We start from the raw sequence: 21153 nt of genomic DNA, 5'->3' as shown, positions 1-21153 counted from the left end.
TAAATATCTAAAATAGAGTCTTGTATTCACTGCCAGAAGTTTTATAGCTACTCTGTCTTGTTGCTCTTTGAGTCCTCTTTGAAATAAAACAGCCCTCAGCACTTAAAACATTAGTTAACCTTTGTCACCATTACTAATTCTTTTTACATGGAGGACTTTTAAACACCGTATGTCCATGGTTTCTGAGGTCCTGGATGATTATGGTCAGGATGAATTTCTTTCAATTTCAAGCTTTCTTCCACAAACTCATGTGTCTGTGAGCAAACAAAACAGAAGGGAGAGGCCATAGCTGGCTAGCACACGAGTAGGGAGGTCTCTGGGAAGAATTTCTTGGATTGTATATGTGTCTTTATGTCAGCAGTTTGACCTCATATTTAAACTGTGCCATCTCCAAGAACATAATTAGCATGTCCCAAAGAACTTTGTGAAATTCTGCTTGACAGGTTTCTAGTTATCGGTATGTTTATAATCAAAGAGAAAAGTGAGTCTGGTCATCGATCAGCAACTGAAGCAGATCCCAATAAATATCTGCTCATTTGCTTAACCAGTACTATAATATAAATGCTAACAACATTAAATATGTACTATGTTAACTCAGTTATTACAAGCCAAAAACAGAGCTTATAATAAAAATCTCACCAATGAGAAACCCCTCTTGTGCGCTTTTTATTTCTTTTTGCTTTGTTGTAAAGCTCAGGGATCATTAGGGGGCTTTATAACCAGTCATAAAACTTAAGACATCATCCCCTTTTATTCCTGCACTAAATAATGGTAAGAAACATGTCTTTTATTTGATAAAAACTTGGTTTAAGGGAAAAAGATGCAGCTTAAATGTCCAGCTTAATGAAAAATACCGTTACAACATGCTTTCTGAGGGGTGACAGTTAACCATTAGCAGTCAACTAGTGTAAGAACATGCAATTGGTGAATTCATTTTTGGAAAGAAAGAAGGGGAAATTTTGTGTATACAGTTAAATAGTTCACAAAACTAAGCAAGCTCCTGATGGAGAATCTGCTACCCTTTTCTGGACTTTCAGCTGTACTGGCAGCTATTGTTAAACCCAACACAGAGATGCCATATCTGTTCCACCAGCCACTGACTGTTTTTTATTGCTTCCATTTTAGCAAGTACATTTTAATGTATTTTCCCTCAGGCTGGCTATCTACTGATGCCTTTTCATGACCACAACAGTGCAGCATAGACCTTAGAAAGATATGCTGGGTTTTCACTGACCACAAATGACCCTCGAACGACCCTCCACTCACTCTTGCCTTGGTTTCTGCATGGTAAAAATGCAGTTAATTCCCATGGCTGATGCATAAGACAGAGATCTTGTGCAGCTGAATTAAGTAATAGTCACACAATATCTTGAGATCCAAATATCAAAATTGAAAATAGCAAGATATTGTAGCCAGTTGCTGGCTTTCTGTAAAATAATTCTGTAGAAAACTCAAGAGCTATAGGGCTTGATGACATGTGACCACATTTCTCATCTAAATTACTTACCCCTGTAATGATTTAACTGACTCAATGTGGTTAAAGTAAATACCCATTAGTTTAAGGAAAGCAGAATAAGGACATTTGTTGTTTCTGCCATGGGAATCTGCTAAGCTGTATAGCCTACCCTGAAGAAAGAGAATTTCTACAGCTGTCATTGCACAAAACAAACATGTCAGTTCTCTACCTTTAGATCCAAATGAAGAATGTACATTTGGTGCATGTACTGAATTCCCTCGCAGATCTGTTTTACGAATGAAATAGTGTCCATCTCTGTCAAATTGCAGTTTTCATCAATAATTCTGTCAAATAATTCTCCTCCTTCCACACTGATGAGAGAAAGACAATGAAGTGGTGACTAAGCCCAAATCCAAACCCATGTAGTTACAGTAATACATAATTTATACGATTGACTATTTTAATCATTCACAGTCAGGCAGGTGTGCAATATGAGATTGTACTCTGATCTGAACTTTCCAAGTACTGGGTTTTGATGCATATCGTCCTGAGCTTCTTCAAGGCTTGAGAGCCCAGTCTCCCATTCATTGAGATGTGCCATCTTGGGATGTAGTTTTGTACCAGTGGAATGAATGAAGTCACATGGAAAAACAAGATAATATGCTAGACAACCTGCATTTAAATACTTGGTCTTCTCCCTCAGAGTTTAAGGGGAACATGATCCAAAATCTCAGTGTGAAGCATGCAAAATCAGTGAAAATGACTTCTTAATTTCTTATTACATTTCAGAATGTCTCTAGCTTACCAATTCATATCTACACAGACTTTTAGCTTTTGTGTTATGCTAAACATGTAGATCAAATTCATAGGGCTATATAAGAATATACTGAAGATTCAAGATCATATGACGTCTAACCTTTTCCCATGTATTTCATTGTTTTAATTACATTCTTTTTGGCTTCCTTAAAACATCTTTTTATCTTGACTTTAAGGCAGCAATTTTGAACCCAATTAGCTTGATAAATTAGCATAAAAGCCAAGTTAATCCTTCTGGGGACCCAATATAAAGATTATCTGCAACGTGTACAGTTGGCTCCTCTTCACTCTAAGATGTATTTTCATTTGCCTCACAGAACTGGAAATATTCTGAGATGTCTGTTTCTTAGCTGACACAAAATACCATATGAAATTAAAGAGAATCTATATAACAGTTCTTTAAATGACGTAATGGTTTTAAAGCACCAGCAGTGTGGACCATCACTTGAAAAAAATGAATAAATGGTTCCATGGGACAACTTTTTTTTTAATTCTTGAATTTTTATTTTTGTTTTTATTTTTTATTCCTGGGGACATCTTTTATATCTTTTCACCTGTTAGAAGCCTTATTTCTAATATCAGGAGAAAGTAAGAAGGAAAAAGATAATTCCAGCAAAAGTGGTAAAGACGGAAAGGGAAAGAAAAGAACGCACTTACTATTCCATTACTAGAACAATATCATTTTTGGATTCAAAGGCATCATACAGCTGGATGAGGTTCACGTGATTCAGCTGGTTCATGACACTTATTTCATTCTTCACTTCATCCTGCAAAAAATCATGAGTACTGTTTCAGAAGCCTTTATTCTAAGAAAGCTACACGAACCAGGACATCATCAGTTTGAACCAAACATCTACATTATCGTCATGTTTTCATTCATGGCAACCATACCCAGGGTTTGCCTTTGATTGCTCCAACAGTGGTAGATATCTCTGGACTGAACTCATAGCTTGAGCAGGGGACTGCTTCAGTTATATATTAAGAGAAAAAGGAAGGGGAAAGAAAGAGGGAGAGCACCGATGGGCAACTGGTGTGTTCAAAGATATATAAAGAAAAGAGAGAAGTGAAACAGGATTTGTTTCAACCAGCTGTAGGTATGAAAAATCAATATGTGTAAGAAATGTCCAAGACAGTCCTCAAAACCTCCCTTTGCAGTCAGGGGAGAAAGACTGGTACCTCCATTCAGCCCAACTATTTTACATGCTTTGGCTCCAATTATGCCATTCTCTCCACTGACTATAAGGGGATTCTCAGTGATCAGCTTGGCCACAGACAGCTATGCCTTAGACAGATGGCTGAGACAAATCCCACCCTTGAATGCCATTAATGACACAGCTGTCATGAAAAGGATGCTATGCATGTCTTTCCTGTGAAAGCAAGCCCTGGATGGCTATGAGGTTTGCAAAACAGGCCAGACCTGTAGCTGAAGAACAATGCGGGATCCATTATGGATAAAAGACTCTACCAACCTTCTCTTTAGCACCTCTGGCTTTTATAATTTTGGCTGCTAGCTTGAGACCCGTTGCTTTTTCTTCACATTTGTGCACTTGACCAAATCGCCCTCTAGGGAAAAAAAAAAGAAAAAAAAATCATCCAGTGGTGCTGGTGTTGGTCCTGAATGTAAACTAGGTTATGCACAGCAGAAATGATCCTCTCCCTAATGAGCTCCATTTCAGTTGCTCTATCGTTGCTATTTTGTTGTGTACATTAAACTTGTTACTACTCATTTAGGTGCACCAAAATCACACTGTTTTAGCTGATATTCCATTTGTATGATTCAGTAATACTTGCTTCATTACATCTACAAACTTTTAATATGTTATGAGGTATCCCAAGCAAGCTAACAGCCATACATACTGTAAGGATAATAACTCACTTCAGTGTACAATCTGCCTCTCTCCATGTCATCATTCTACTCCAAGGGAAGGATGTGATTTCATTAGCAGCTGCTAAGACCATGCTGCTATCAGAAATTATATCACTCTATCCTAAATTATGTCATCATGAGAGATCAAGCAACTCTCATCAAGCAACACGGCCTGGCAGATTAGCTTTCTGATCTATCTGAAAACATGCATGTATTTTCAGGGATGGGCTGTGCTGATGGGGAGAAACCTACATGTCTCTACATTCTGCTGGCTGCAATGTGAAGTACTACAGAAACATAGGAGCACCGTCACAGAGCCTGAGGGCAGCTGGCTGACCTAGAACAACACCAAATACAAGCCAAGTCTGGTGATGCCAAACCTTCAGCCAAAATTCACTCACACAGTAAAATCAGCCTCCTGTTTTCATTCCTCTCTAAAGCACTGTTAGAACTTAGACTTTCATGACTTTGCCTCTAGGAGGCATGTTGCTTCCATTCACCTCCTGGGGTGTCTGGCTGTAAATTTTTGCCTTGCTTTTTGTCTTGATTGGGTTCACTTGACTTACCCTCCCAGGATTTCATTCTTGTTGACGTTATAATAACTGCTGATCCCCACCCTTTTGGCTGAGACAATCCGGTGATCAAATGGTGCTGGTGGAGTAGAACTATCATCTACAAAAGAAAAAACAAACAGCATATGAGAGGTCACAAGCAATGCTCATATATGTCTCATATATTTTAGTCCCTCTTCCCCCCCAAATAAGTTAAGAACTGAATATACCTACTGTAAGTTATATAGATAGTTCTTTGTTATTTAGAAATCATTTTACTCCAGAGCTCTGACTCAGAAAACAGGGTGTTGTAATTGGGAGCTACTCTATCAACACAAGCACTCCTTATTTAGTTAGCATTTTTTGCATTGTGAGTAGCAAGAGTAGCAAGAGACAAGGTGAAGACAGCTAGACTAAGCCAGTATAGCTTCATGCCCACAAAGAGCCTGAGCAATTTGCTTAGATGTTTTGGAAGGAATCTGGCTTTTTCTCTAATCAGATTTTTTTTTCCTCAGGGACTGTTAATAGATGAGTATGTACTGTAATTCTCTCTTGGGGAAGGAAGAGAGAATGAGATCTCCTGCAAGCCCAGCTAGAAGAGGTCATTTCCCTTCATGGAAACACCTTATGGTGTTCATAGTGCAGAAATCCCTTCTCTACTGACAATCTGATTGACACAACTTGTCATTCTCCCCAGCATGGTCATTGCCTTTAAAGATCGCGTTTAGAGCTTGTGAACGTGATGGAGTTTCATCCTGGCAGGTAACACCTGGGATTTCCACTATGGCTCAGGGCCCAATGTGGAGGGACACATGCTGCTCTGAAGAGTTTCTGTGCTTAATAAAAGAAGGCAGATAAAGGCTAAAAAAGGACACGGGGAAGGGATGGTTTCCCAAGATCACCCTGCAGCGGCTACAGAGTTTTGACACAAATGCAGATCTCCAGTATTATTGTTCAGACCTTCACATGTTGGACCATTCTGCCATCCTGATGTCAAAATCCCTGCTGGAGACCAGCCCTGCATGCCTAATTTCTCTTTGGATTTTTTGCAGGGTGTTGCCATTTCAATTTCATACCCATGTTGTTTTTCATTTGATTGATAATCCCGAGAGCGACCTTTGGCTGACCAAGGTGACAAATACTTCTTCAACTGGTTGGGAGGGCTAGAGCCACAGTGTTTCAGCATGAGCTCTCTGGTCTGGAATGCTGGCTCCCTTTTGTGTGGGTCTTGTTGAGCAATTTTAAACCAGTCATTACTCCAGTGAAAATGATTAAAAACACAAACAAAAAACCCATGACAGCATGTAGCTGGCAGGAACACTTTGGTCATTAATGTAACAGTGCATTGTCCTTATTCACAGTGAATGTCCATTTTTCCAGGACACCAGCTGTGTACCTAGATTTTTTTTGACAGTATTAATAACTTACACGGTCAGGAAGTTAGTTCATGTTCAAGGAATTGAGAAAAGCTGGGACTCCTGGAAGTTTGCCACCTACTTGGGATTCTGCAGAGCTTGAATTGCATGTCCTTGAGTATGAGCCTTTGCATGTTACTCAGACCCAAAACTTGCCAAGAAAACCTCTATCCTACAGGAAGAATTTGACCATAATGGCACAAACTCCAAGAGCCCCAGCATGTAAGAGACAGAACATGGATTTTGGAAAGCTCAGTTCTCAAATGTTACCAAACTTTGGGCAAGGAAGTGCTCATTTAAAGAGGCTAGATTATGTGCCAACATTTTAGCCTTCAAGATTTTCTCAATGACAGACCCTCAGTTTTAATTTTCCTGCACACCAAAGGGAATTTCTCCCTATTAAATAATGTTCTGCTCTTACAGATGAAAGATGCTCCAATAGAGAGAAACTAACATTAATGCCACCGGTAACAGTTTACAAAAGCTTAAGACAGATAACAGAGTTCACAGTTTTAGTACACTATATCTTATTTCTGCTACTGAATCTAAGAGCCTAGCATAGACATTTAATAACTGTTTCCTTTTTCCACTCCACCCTCCACTCCCAAAGCAAAGAAATTCATTGTGCGCTATGCGTGCACACGCACATACATATAGCTTCAAGTGCATCAGGCCACCACCTCATGTTCTATCATTTCATATGCAGGGATAAGCACTGAAATCCTCAAGCAAGAGATCTAATGTTAGAAATCTCTGCTTCACTCTGCTCCAGAGTTCATTGCGTGAACACCATTTATCTGACTGTTTGGCAGGATCAGTCAAGCTCCCACACAACAGTCTGTATTTCTTTATTATATAGACTGCAGTTCTCAATTCAGATTGCAATGGCACTAATAGGAGAAAGTTGGTTTTGCAGGCTATGTCCAGAACATTGTAGATTCTGTGTTAACACATGTTCTTAGTACTTCCACAGGTCAACCAGTTTTACCACATATGATGTAATTTCTCCCACCACTTTATATCTACAAGTTTTAGCTCGCTGTTATTAAAAGAAGAGGGAAAGAAGATGGTAATAGTAGAGTAGTTGTGGGAGAAGCAAATCAGTTGCTACTAATTTCTGTAAGAACAGAAGCCTCTAAGAAAAGATGAGCCAACTCCTCAGGCAGTAAATTTTGGTATAATTTGATGCAAGCAAACAGAACCATGGTATTTCCCACCAGTTTAGGATGTGGCCCATGAACAACTGCTTCCCATTGCAGTTACCATGCTCTTCTTTTTCCCCTAGTAATTATGATCATGATGTCATTCCTTTTTACAGATGTCTTTGCCTGATCATCACTCTCAATACCAGTGGAATCAAATGTTTGGGTTTTCCCTTTAGGACTACTTCCTGTAAGAACTTTTTTTAGTTTTACATATGCCACCAGCACTTTCTGCATCTAGCCTGCTCTGTTGTTGTCTTTGACTAGGCCTTCAATGTTCACCCGACGCATACTGCTACTACTATGCTCAAATTGGTGAGTCTGCTCAGTGACTGAACTATAATTTCCTGTACCTTTTCCGCAGCCTTTACACCTGCAAGGACAAAACATGGCATTAGAGTACAGTACACATAAAGCAGAACAAATTTAGAAATATACATGAAAAACACACAGACACATATTGCATTAGGCTATTTTGTGTTATGGTGTAAAATAATAAGGTCAAATAAACTGGTTTAATAGTCACTTACAGGAATAAAATGACCTCTAAGTAATCGTGACAGCAAAATGATTGTCCATTACTGAAATGCCCACTTGAATTCTACTGATTTTAACATTTGGCTATCAATCTCACCTTTAAAGCAATGGGAGAGGACTGGGATTTCATTCTGTTCATATAGGTTCCTGAGAGCTTAAACTGGTTTATCCCTGAAGGGCTAAATATAAATGCAGCACAGAAAGAATTACAGTAAACAAGTTTATCAGTTTAATTGCCTGGGCAAAGTTTCACAGTTTTATATTACCAAGTAAGTTACTGAATGTTGTAGTAACTTAATTACCAGTTGGTACGTGGCCTAACCTAACCTTACTTTGCTCACAGGTTATATGATGCTGCAATGTATAAACATGGCAGAGTGGGAGAATTCTCCTCAAAGATTAAGAATAGCATCACAATTTCCATCGTCCTAACCTTTCTCCCAAGCAAATCATCACAGCACACTGCCAGTACCATAGATTGCCTGTCTGTTCTTAGGGTATAACTTCAGTTCAGAGCTTAGATCTCAGACAGGTAAACTAACTTTCCACTTTTGTATTAGGCTGTATTTTCACCAATATTTATATTAAGCAGCCACTTTGACATGAAACTTGAACTATGTGTTTTTCTAAAGCAAGTATCTCTTAAGCATGTATAGGCTAAGTTTCAGATCTTACCTTCCCTCTGTTGCCTCTTCATCTTGGCTTTGTCCTGCCTCATCTTGATTTGGAGAAAGTGCTGGTGGTTCCTTATCCTCTTTTTCATTCTTATCAGCAACTCCTTCCCCTTCATTCTTCCTCTCTTCTTGTTTTTCAGCTACAGATACCTGATATTCCTCCTTCCTCTCCCCATCTGCTGGGGACTCACTCTCTATCTCCTGCCCATTTATCCTTTGACAAGCATCATCAACGGCTTCTTCTTCTTGCTGCCTTTCTGTAGTACAGGATTTCTGAACAGAGCTCCTCCTGTGTCTGTTATAGCTTTCAAAAGCCAAATTTTCTTGCTTCTGCTCTGGCCCTTCAGGATGAAGTCTGGGAGGATCCATTTGAAGCAGAACAGAACTTTCCCTCTTGGCATTTTCCTTGTTGAGTTTATCAACTTCTTCTTCATGAGAGCAGGACTGGCTCTTCTGTACGGCCCCCTCTGTAAGTAAACAGATCAAGAAGAAATCTGTCAGTAATTCCCTGACAGTCAGTAGCGGTATTAAAGTAGGAGTTGCATGCTCAGCATAACTTCCATTGCTTTTTGAACTAGGCACTTGCTATCCTCTCCTACTTTCATGTTCAGTGTAAATGTCTCATAAGCAAGAGAAGGGTTATAAGCTTCAGCAGAGTACTTTTTCTTTAAAACTGGGATGTCACAGGCCACAGATTCTTTCCTTTCAGACATAGCACTGGAAAATGTTTTGCTCACTCAAATTTATTATCAGGTTAATAAAGTCCTTATGCAAAGCACTTCTTTGAGCAGTTTGCCACTATGTGCATAGGCACATGACAAGTTAAGTTGCTTGGATGTGATGGCAACGTGATGTTATTTGGACAATTCTCACTCATGCTGGTGAGCATGCATGTAACCCAAACAAGAGCTGCTCAGGAGAGTAAGGGTTATTTCTGTGAAGAAGTAAGGGCTCTACAGTTGTACCCTTAGGACAAGAAACTGATCTGAAAAAAAAAATTAATAATAATAATAAATTCTAACCTGTTGAATCTGGGGGTTTCTTCTCTTTTATAGAATTTGTTCCCGTCTCACTTAAATGTGACTTTTCTTTGGTGTCCTGTGGAGAAGGCAATGGATATGTTAGTGCGTACAGTATTCATGTTGCATTGTTTCTCATGAAGCTGCAGCCTGATTTGTTTGGTCAAATCCAAATACTCTATGATCTAACTCATGCTTCTCCTATGAATGATGGTGCTTCTTTTAATCACTACCAAGCTGATCAGATTGGTACTGGTGTAAAGCAGGAGAAATGATCTCAGTTGTAATCAATATCATTATTGGCATAAAAACAGCCCAGAAAAGATCAGGATTGAGCCTCAGGGACTGAAAGAAAAGCCTTCCAGAAATCAGCTGTTACCCTGCACCAGCTTTTGCTGTTAAAACTAGGTTAGTTAAAACAAAACTAGGAATATTTAATATTCTACTAAAAGTTTTAGTAACAGTCTTACTGACATACTGCAAAAAGATTTTTGCTGTTAATCAACGTCTGGTAACAGCATTTCTAATGATCCATTAATTTATTACAGGCTGACCGAAACAGTTACCATGAATCAGAGCATATAAACCATCCCATCAGCTTTGTAGTGTTCTCTTATCTACATTTTACAATGTTACAGTGACATCTAGAGGTGCTCTATCCTTAGCCAGCTCCTCAAAAACTTAGCTATTACTTCTATGTTTGTCCCTATTTACAAATATTCCTCTGCCATTTGCTCAGTGCATTTTTTCATTGGCCACTCCTCGATGTGGTAGGAGGGTGACCAATGCTTCTTTTCCACCTACCTTCTTCCTCTCACAGGACTATGCAACTGGCACCATTATTAGTAGTAATAGATCCAAAAGGTGTGAAAAATGCAGATACTTCCAAACATTTTCCAGAGAGACTACTTTCTCTCTTTGAGCAGCATGGTACGTTTCAACAAAGTATACAGGGGTAAGGCACTAAACTTTGAGTGTTTTAATCATGTAAGCAGTCCCACTGCTTATTCATATTGTACTCTGGGCATGAGTCAGTCCTGTTACTAAACACATTTCTGGTAATCCTCTGCATTTTTATGCTTCTTTTTTTTTTCAAATTTCTTTTAATTTCATCAAGCTATACAGAAAATAGGCATGAAAGAAACACCCTGAGAAGCAAAAACAGTTATGAAAAACTGGATAAAACTGCATGGAGGGATTTCAGCAGGACTTCTTCAGAAAATCTTAATCTGCAAGGGACAAAGAAACTGTACTGTGAGCATGAGAGTTGAGGCTGACAATTCTTTGGGATGCAGTCGGTCCCATGAAGGTGCAAGCTGCAAGATGAGAAATGTCTAAATACAACAAGCCAAGTAGCCTTGAAATATAAATCGGAGCCTTGTTCACATGGAATTTAAATATAAATGTCTTGGCTCCAGGTGGATCACAAAGAATCAACCAATGCTCATTCTGTTTTTCACAGTGGAAAAAGCACTGAAAGAGGCACGGAAAAGCCTTGGAGTTATTCATTCTGCAATGTGACCGCAATTAGTAATGCACTCGGATTCCTGTAAGTATGTCAACCTCACCACACCGCTGAGGACATCAGCTCTGATCAAATACAGTCAGCTGAGCAAATAACCAGAGAAACGGCCTCCAAGCTCTTTGATGCATTCAGAATTAATTGCAGGCACACAGTGCTTCCTACTCAATATTGCTGTAGTTTGCAGGTGTGAAATACGGAAGCCAGCTTTTGAAAGTCCATCTAGTGGAATATTGGATGATGCTGAATATCTGAAACTGCCATGGTGTTACATAAATTACTACAGTGTTTATTCAAGCATCGCTTCTGAACTCTTATATTTTAACAGCAGAGGAGGAGCTCATACTAATCCAAATGAGAGCGGAAAAAAAAAAAAAAGAATACAAATAAAACATTTACTGGTATTCTTCAGAATTAATCAGTGCAACTATTTGCAATTAGTATAGGGCCGGTAGTGCACCAGAATAAGAAAAACAAATACGAGGACTAGATATTTGACTGATACAATCTATAGACACGAGTGGCCTGTCTGTGCACACTCTAGTTCTCTCCATGTGAAGGGTTTTTCTCTTAGTAGCAGCATGTGACTTCAACTTGTCAAATTGTAGTCCAGCAATAAAAATATGACTTTCCCCTCACTATTTCTTCCCTTGAAAGGGTGAGATCACACCAGATCTCCTGGAGTTGAGTGAAGTCAATGGGCTCCTTCACCTGTGAGCAGCCACGGCCATCACACTTCTCTGAGGACCTCATCTGAAAAGTGTAGGGGTTCGTAACACGCTTCTTCCTTCAGTGTGGGTACAGCTAGGGGTCCTTTTAACTTAATCCTTATGGGATTTTATTTATTCATGCATTATTCTTCCTGAAATTTGGTGATGTGTGACTCTTTTCAGTCCGTACTTCCTAAAATCATATGAATTAATATTTCTCAGTGCAAATTATGCCTCCACCCTATTATTTTCCCTTTCTTTAATGACTTGAATATACACAGTGAGGTTTATGGCACTACAGATATTTTCCCTACTCATACAAGCCTGAATCTTTTAATGAAGTTTTCATTTTAATTCTAGAAAAGGTTAAATATTAAATTTAAATTGTGAGCCTACAAAATATACCAAAGCAGAAAGGCGTCTGTACCCACACAAGGTGGTATTGTGTATTCAAAAATACATTTTCCAAACTTAAACATACTCTTTCATATTCATATTTCATTGCTAGACCCTAAGTAAGAGAAAGAGAACAAAAGCCCACATGGTGATAACAGAATAATGTAAGATACCCTGGTGGCTAAAACTCCAGTATAGATCACAGAAAAAAAGACACTTTTGGAAATTATTTAAATTGACTTCGGAAAGTATGTCATGAAACCTGCAGAAATTAAGCAACAAGCAATCATATGTATAAATATAACATATTTTAACAGAGATTTCAAGTGCAGTGAGAAATTAATGTTTTTTATAGACATCTGACTCCTTTTTAATGAGCTGTACTTAGTTAAATTCCTTCTTTATACTGTAGCAGTACTAACCTTGGAATGTTTTCCTAGCTAACTTTCAATTTTTTTTATTCACCTAATAAAACTCTTTGATTTTTTTTTCCTACTGCAAAAATTTTTGTAATAAATGGCCTCATGAAGCAGCCCCAAGCTTTTAGTTAGAGGTCCTTTATCACTCCATTGCATTTCTCTTGATGTTAGAACATTACGTTCAACTTCAGTCGGTTGATACCAAGACACAAAACTTTGCATATGCCTAGAACATGCTTCTTACACAGTTTCTCTTTCTCAGGTTTTTAATATACTTTGCAGAGCTTTATTATGGTTTTTGTATAAGACCTGGTCACCATCCATTTATCAACATGATTTCAGCAACTCAGGCTTTGTGAAGATTTCTTTTCACTACCAGACAGAAATCAGACATGGGTTTTTCCACCTGAGCACAGCACAGTGGATCCTCTCAGCATCTCCACACTGGTACACAGGAGAATGTGTCATGTATGAAAGAGACCTTGGGGCATCAGAGTGCATGGTGATGCCTCCTGTGCTATCCCCAAAAGACAGTATCCATCCTTACCTTGCTCTTCAATATAAACCCTGTTTTTATCTTCCTCTCAAGAACCCAGCAATGTAAAATGTGAATGCATTTCTGATTCAAACTTATTAATGAGAGAAAATGTACACATGGGAACACTGCTTTTTCTGTCAGGTGGTACATCTGCCTCAATATCATTATTTTTTCCTATGCTACACAACCCACTGGCACCTTCTGGCAAAATTTTTGATTTGCCACAATCTTTACAGTGCTCCTTGAACTAGATAACGAAATCACTTTTCAGTATAAACCAAACCCAAGTCACAAGACTCTTTCAGTCACACACACAAATACCCCCGAGCCATGAGTTATTCTCTCGGAATAACGTCACCCTAGGTGAGACAGCCTCAGATCCACCCCTTCTCCACACTGCTTGATGTCCTCTTGTGTGTGAGAACTGATAGGGTCCCATGTGCTTCACAGGTGCACATGTACATCGTATGTACCTGGGCCACATCCCAAAAACTTCCTAGGTGCTATTCTCCACATTTTTCACATTACCAATAAACATCTCATTCTCTATAGCGGGCTTCACTCTTGTCACACTGTGAGAAAGGAGGGGAAAAGTCCAGATCAGAAGTCAATAAAACCCATAAACCACCCATCTGTCAAACTACTGGGGCAACTTTTTGCAATTGTATTGGTTGAGTAGCCTCATTGGTATGAGAATATTTCACAGGTTTACATACTTAGCTGAGCTAAGCATGCAATGATATGCATGGCAAATATGTTCAGACTTCTTGAACTGCTCCTCATAAGTTGCTTTTGGGAAATCACAGCGCTGGGAGATTTCCAAAGTGTTACAAACTTCAAAAATCATCCCCTGCAGCTCTGATGACTCACTTTTAACTGGAGTCCAGAAACGCAGGTTTCCTAATAACGCACTTCATTTAACAAGAAGGGGCTTTGGGTGGTGGTGGGGAAGATCTGGGATTTCTTTATTTCCCTTTCACAGACACACATTTTCCTGTGGCACCTCACCACGAAGGCAGCACACACTGAAAGGAATGTGCTTGGACTCATCCCAGGCTCTGCTGGGGCCGCTGCCCAGCCAGGCATCGCTGCTCGGCATCACTGGTGTGTGCGCACCAAGCCCAGGGTGCTGCCAGTACAGCACCAAATTAATTACGTTCCTGAGCAGCTACCCTTCTCATCAAAAGCCAGCATGGTGGAGAGCCTGCCTTTAATTGGTGGACTTCTGATGACTGGCATGGGCAAAGTCCTCTTGCCTGGGCAAAACCCTCCTACCACTGTCTCCCCTCTTCAAGGAGCCTTTTGCAGGACTCCTCTCCAATAACCTGTCTTGTCTTGCTCCCCTGCACTTACCAGTTACCTCTTTGTCTCATATGTCTCTCTAGATTTGCAAATGAATTGTAGTGGATTCCTGAAATGCTGACTGTAACACGCAGCATTGATGTCATGCCAATAAGCCATATGAGGATGTATGCAGTTATTTAGAAATCAGAGGTGCCTGCTTTAATTCCACGCGTTCCTCAGAGGTATTGGGGGAGCAAAACCGCAGCAGCAGCAGTGCCCGGGGCAGGATGCTACCCAAAGAACATGACAGCAGAGAGCAAGTTCAGAGGCTAAATGAAAGCAAAATTACACAGCATTCTGAATTAGAAGTGCATGAAAAACCTCCTGTGGTTGACAGTAGGGGAGAGAACGGGGCGACATTAGATGAAGATGTCTTGTCTGAATAAAACACCCTGGTTTTACAGAAAGTGAGGGGGAAAATATAACTTTGATATTTTAAAGCTCACTGAAAAACTGGAATGCTCTACTGAGGACATATTTAGGTAAATGCATCAGTCCTGAGGGACAGAAAAGCATTCCCAAATACAAAGGCAGATAAAGCCCATGCAAGGCTGCAAAGACAGCGCTGACCAGCTGTGTTGCCCAAGCAGCAGACGACACATCTGCTGAGATCCTACAGAAAGACTCTGCCCTCAAAACCACTGAGGATTGCAGAAACTTGCAGACAGAATAAAAAAAATGAAAATCAATTCCTGCCTACTTGGCTGGAATATGAAAAATTCACAGAACACAGCCAATCTGGAGAGAATGTAAATAATGCATAAGGGACCAGTTAGTATTTGTAGGCAAAATGACGGAATGAGAAGAATGGTAAGAGGCTGAGGCTGAACGGATCTTAAAACACAGGTGGCAAACAGAAGTTTCATTGCAGACTTCTGCTAAAGCAACCAGTGACTTGCAATCACAGTGATACCCGCACAGGAGGGACAGAGGATTCAAACAGAAAGCACAACTCCCACTGATGGGGAGTTTTAGTGTGGGAAACAGCCTTAAATCGCTAATAGTCATTAGTCCTGTGGCAACGCCTGTAGAAATGGCAGGAGACTGAAATTATAGCAACCTGCAGGCAAATGCAGAACGTTCAGCACTGCTTTTATGATGGCAACAGAAGGGGCTTTCTGACTCTCCAGGTGAGTATTTGCAGGTTAATAACATAGGATCTCTAAACCGTTTAATTTGGAGGAAATAAGTGAAGTATCATTTTACCCTCTTTCTTTATGGGTGGAAGGACTAAGACTGCAAATGGAGTTACAGAGTCATTTTGCAACAGGATTATCACAGACTACTTAGAAAGGTGAATTTGAGGAAAACCTCAGGACTTTTAAAGACACTTACTGTAGAACTGCTGATTTCCCTGGGCGGTAGTAGTGAGAAAATAACTTAAAACAACAATTAATGCGTGCTACTCCTCTCAGCCACGTGGTGACGGGGTCATGCTGTATGCAGTGGAAAATGGCTGGGAGACATTTGGCAGCAGTGACAAAGCACAAAGTGTCTGCAGGCTACACAATATTATAACTCCAACCCCAAACAGAAATAAACTAACCTCCTGTACGAGGCAGCAGAGGTATTTTAGGATGGCAGTAAAAGGCAGGAAAGCAGAAATTTTGTTTCAGAGAAGAGTGATCCCTATATTTTGCAGAGCACAAAAAGTCCCTGTGGAGGCTGTGATCTGGAAACTGTTCCAGCTGCTGCTGAAGCCAGAAGGCAGATTACACACCCCAGATGCTTATCACCACTTCTCTACCTCTCTCCCGTTGCCCTTCTTCCCTCCCAACAGAGGCAGCTGTCCCCTTTGTTCTGCCTTTTCAACTGCTCTCTGCTCAATCCGGTTCTGTAAAATGAGCAAGTTAGGAAAAAATCAAAATCATCTCTACAATTAATAAAGCAGAGCACCTCTCCAAAGAGGGAAGGATGGAAGGGCAGGTGATTTAGCAGTACGTAAGCACTGCTTTATCCAAGTGTATGGTGGCCACTTCTTGCACAGCTCACTAGTAATTAAGGATGATTGGATTATTTTGCAGACCCAAGCTGTGGACAGCCAGGTATTTATCAGAAAGCTCAGGCACTATCAGGCAGCACGTGCTGGTAGCTTGGGGAGGGTGGGTGACAAATTGGCCCGTCGCCCAGGACATCTGTCCACCTCCAGCAGTGCACAAAAGCAGGTGCTGTCCTTCCAAAATAACCGTAGAGAGAGGATCACTTTGCTCATGGCCATAAGGGAACAGAATAGGGCTGTCCATGTCTGGAGCGACGGCAGGGTTGCTCAGCGATGCAATACGGAGTCCACCTGCAGTAACACCGACTTTGGTCTTACCGACTGGTGGCCAGCACTTCTGTGTTGGTCAAAATTGTCTTCAGGTGGGGGCTGGGGACAGCAATAAGGACTGTGTTAACAGAATAAAGGGTTAATTTTTGCACAACTGGGTAGGTCTGTTCATTGCTATGCCACCAGGTATCACTGGTACGTTTCAGGTGCAAAATTCTGCAAGGGTGAGAAGATACGCAATCCCCTATCTCTCAATTTCTTTTTGAGAAATTTCTTTTTGCTTTTCTTTTTTTGTCACAATATTTTAAAACTCCATTTGTAAATCTATTTTGAATAAGTGGCAGGCAGAGGCACAAGCAACCGACTTCACAGTGTCTCATGCACCTGGCATTTCACTAACTTGCTCAGAGATGCTGTTTCTACCTCCTCAGGCAGGGGAGAGTGTTTGTCCTGAACGCTGATGAATGCTGGCTCCTACCAAACTAACACCCAGCCTCAGCAGTCTCTGCTGAAGGATATCATACCATTTTCCATTATTCTTAATGCAGGACTGAATTCAAGTCTGTTTTTGCTTAAAACCAAGATGACTGAGTGTTTACTAAAGCCAGCTGTTGTTCGCAAGATAGCTTGATAATTTTATGATGATCCTTTACTAATAAATCAAACACACAGAGAGGAAGGTAATGACAAGCTAACATATGTATGCTATCTAATAAAACAAACATAATATTAACAGAGTAATAATATCACCAGCATGACTCCAGACGTGCTCCTGCTGCCTTTGCTAAGCCCTGGTGCTATACAAGCTCCTACTGAGGCCACTACAGTGCCAAAAGTCTGCCTGAACAGCAATGAATTAGCAAGGGGATTACAAATGGAGCTGCTGCTGGAATAAAGACAGAAACCCCACTCACCCCTCCTCTTTTTGAGTCTTTTTCAGTAGGCTGCCACCAGCAAAAAAGCCAGCACAGTCCCCTCCTCTCTCTTCCCCCATGTTTCTACAGCAGACGACAGCCTCTGTCACCGACACAGGCAGAGCTCTACCTCAGGCTGCAGTGATCGCAGCTTTACACAGATGCCCTCTGCGTCTCTCTCTGTGCATGGGGCTTTCACAACAGATGCCCTTGTTGGTGTTTTAAAAAGTAAAAAGTAAAAGAAACCTTAACTGCAAAATAAATAATATTTTCTCATCAAGGTAAGGGCACAAAAGAAGGAAACTTCTCTTTTGTTCTCCTGCATTGAAACCAGCCCAACCTGATGTTCAAAGAAGGCCTGTAAAAAATCACTTTTATTGCCTGTCTCCTTTGGCAGGGCAGCAACTTCTCCCCCCAGTTACTGATGTCCTGGGAACAAGGCTGTGCATGTTATATCCTTACATGGTGGCAGAGCAGACAGTTCAATGGATGGAGCTTTACAAGGCACTCCTCTGCTGCTGTTCAGCACCAGCCACCGTGAAGTTTCCCATGAGGGCTCAAATGCTTCTGGTCTAGCTGAGAAGTGGGGCTGCCTACAAGTAAGCCAGCTGAGCAATACTGGGCGCTTCTGTTTTCAAGGGAGGCCATTTCCAGTGATAACTTCACACGATGCTTCTCCTGGTCAAAAACTTTAGAAAACCAAACTCCCTCAATTACTCTTTAAGTGTATCAAACAGTGAAGCCTGTATGTGATCTTTTCTTTCTTTTTTGAAGGGGGAAAAATAAAGCAAAGCAGATAAAGAATATGAAAGGCAACCTTTTGGTTCACTCTGGGTTCAGCATACTTTGTTAGAAGAAATTCCTTCATTTTCTAGTGCTATTGGGCTTCTTTACCAAACAAGGAATAGTCAAACTGCCTTACAAGGGCCTATTCTACTCAGTGGAACCTTTCAAGAGATTTTTGTGGTCTCTTAATCTGGCCTGTAAAGAACATAACAAAACTCCCATTACGGTGACACAGGCATTTTTTCCCCTGAGGAAGTTTACACAAGCCACAGCTCCAGTTACAGTGACCTTACCTCACATCCCAGTTTAGAAGCCCTCCCTCCCCACTGATGTCAGCAGAAATACCAGATTGGAACAGCACACTTAAGTTGTTCTTTGAAATAAAGGACATCACACACATGCACGGCCCCAATCCAAAGTCCACTGTAGTCATCGGAAGGTTTTTCATCAGTTTCACTGAGTGTAGACTACACGACATACAACATGACTCCCGAAACTTGATTTCCCCCGATCATTATAAATCTGGTGAATATCACAGTAAAATGTATATCCAGGACCCAAGCCCACTGAACTCTGTGACAATCTTGTCACCGATGTCAGTGACCCCTAACTATGTATTATAACTGTAAGGAGATCATTAGAAAAAAATAAACGGGGTTATCACTAAGTAGATTTTTGTATCTTTTCCACCAAAACTTGCTCAGTTTGTTCTAATACGTTTCTTTTTTAAAGCATATGGGCTGTTCTCGCTTAAATGTTAATGAAATGACAGAGCTAAGCATACAGGAGAACATATCTCTGGCTTGCAATGATTCTTGACAAGATGAAAAACAAACCTAGGCTCACCTTTTCAATTTTCTTCTTGAGCAGGGCACCAGCTGTTGTCTGCGAGAAAATCTGCATCCCAAAACCATGTCCAGCTCCTTTTGTGTAATCACCGAACTTATAAAGCTTACGTTTTTGAACATGGTGTTTTAAGCTTGAATGATGAATTATTAATGTTTTAACCTTTTCAGCCAGAGGCCCTACAAGTTTCTGTATTCCAGAAACACTTTGCTCCAGTCCATCTAGTCTTTTAACTTGCTGCTCTGCATTCCTGTTTATATCAGAAAGAGATTTTTTCATTGTAAGGCAAAGCCTCTTCATTTCATTACTTTTTAGATTTTTGTTTCTTTCCATCCTCGACGCAGGTTCAGATGTCTCCGCTTTTACAATCCCAATATCTTTTTCAATGCAACAGATTTCTTGAGAAACACTGTTAAGCTTCTTAAGGACATTGTCTTGCAGAATCAACAGCTTATCTATTTTTTGTTCAAGGGAGGCAAACTTCATATCCATGATGTTAAAACTTTCAGATGTGCTGACATCACTGCTTTCAACACGAAGAATTTGGGGTGGCTCCATTGCAATATCAGGCCCTTGGTTTTGCAAAGCATTTGGATCAAATATTTTGGCCAAGTTGTTGACCTTAGTTGTAGAAGAGCTCTGCCTGCTGGATGTAGTCATTTTGCTGGCTTGTGTAGGAAGAGAAAATGCTCTGATGCTCAGCTGCTTGAGGACACTAGCAGTTGCAAAGGCTTCCCATCCAGACTGCGCAGGTATACAGGCTACTTTGGCAACTCCAGCTCAACTAATTAACAAACTACTCTCATACATTTGACTAAAACAGAGGGAAGAGACACCCAAATTATTTAGGAAGGAAAGCGTCTTGAATCCATTATTTTTTTACATACATATCTGTTTCCAAATGAAGCAAATAGAGAGGTGAGCATCCTAAATGCACTCGGTTCAGTGACATCAGCCCTAGCAGGGATAGAAGTATTTGCACGCAAAAGGAATTTGTCAGCAAAAAGGCTACACGATATGTGAGAAGCCTCTAAGGGCAGAGACGCCTTGGCAGTGGTGCTGATGCTTTTCAAAAGCCTAGTATGCAATGTGATCCCTGCTCTGAAGAGAATAAGGGCCCTAACAGGGACCTTAAATGTGGCTGCTTGAAATTGCTACGTCTTAAGGTGAGCTTTTCAGATGAAAGCCTCTGTTGCTTCAGAAGTCTCTTATTCCAGGCAGGAAGTTGATAGAGTTGCTAAAAACAAATACATTACAGAAGGTAAAAGAAGGAGATACTGGAATGCAGATACTTGAAAAAGTCAGAGCTTTTTCTCTACCCTATAGCTAGCTCTCCGCACAAGCAATTCCCTTCATAGCCAAAATATCATTTACTTCTGTATTTATTGAGACTATACTAATTTGCCACAATTGAAGAGGCTCTTACATTTTACTATGATCTGGTCATATAAATTCCGAAATACAAAGTTTGATAGAGAGTCTATTCTTTGCTTTGTTTGCCTGACAGTAAAAGTCTCAAAACCAGTGGTTAGTATTCATAACTCTGACAGTTTGTTTAATTTTTTGCTTCTGCAAAAGGCTTTCATTTTTTTTTCAGAAAGACAACATTGGACAAAGAAGAATCAGCATGACTGGGAACAGGATTCCCCTAGGCGTAGGTCTGAATTGTTGGTCATTTTTCATGTTGGTTGGAAAAATAAAAGCAGATCTAAAAAATAATAAAACCAGAACTTCTCATCTGAAATCAACCATATTCCACATGAACACAAAGCACATTAGTATGGATCACCTTGAGGGAAAAAGGCTGTCTCTGAAATACAAAGAAAAAGTTACCTTGGACAAATGACTGCCACAGACTGACTACATGTAGGT

General features: G+C 40.4%; 1 protein-coding gene across 1 annotated transcript in view; it reads right to left on the bottom strand.

Moving 5' to 3' along the window:
• Positions 1-19941, bottom strand: part of MYLK4 (myosin light chain kinase family member 4) — a 30665-nt gene extending 10724 nt beyond the window's left edge. The window contains exons 1-8 of the mRNA XM_035552809.2: positions 19282-19941; positions 9541-9616; positions 8520-8985; positions 7661-7680; positions 4706-4811; positions 3742-3835; positions 2930-3039; positions 1686-1827 (exon numbers count right to left, since the gene is read on the bottom strand). Coding sequence (XP_035408702.2) covers positions 1686-1827; positions 2930-3039; positions 3742-3835; positions 4706-4811; positions 7661-7680; positions 8520-8985; positions 9541-9616; positions 19282-19941 — 1674 coding nt within the window. The remainder of the gene's footprint in view (positions 1-1685; positions 1828-2929; positions 3040-3741; positions 3836-4705; positions 4812-7660; positions 7681-8519; positions 8986-9540; positions 9617-19281) is intronic.
• Positions 19942-21153: the final 1212 nt, after the last annotated feature.

The sequence above is a fragment of the Cygnus atratus genome, chromosome 2 (assembly GCF_013377495.2).
Source record: "Cygnus atratus isolate AKBS03 ecotype Queensland, Australia chromosome 2, CAtr_DNAZoo_HiC_assembly, whole genome shotgun sequence".
Classification (NCBI taxonomy): domain Eukaryota; kingdom Metazoa; phylum Chordata; class Aves; order Anseriformes; family Anatidae; genus Cygnus; species Cygnus atratus.
Note: the sequence above shows the minus strand (reverse complement) of the source record. Positions and strands in the feature narration are given on the sequence as shown.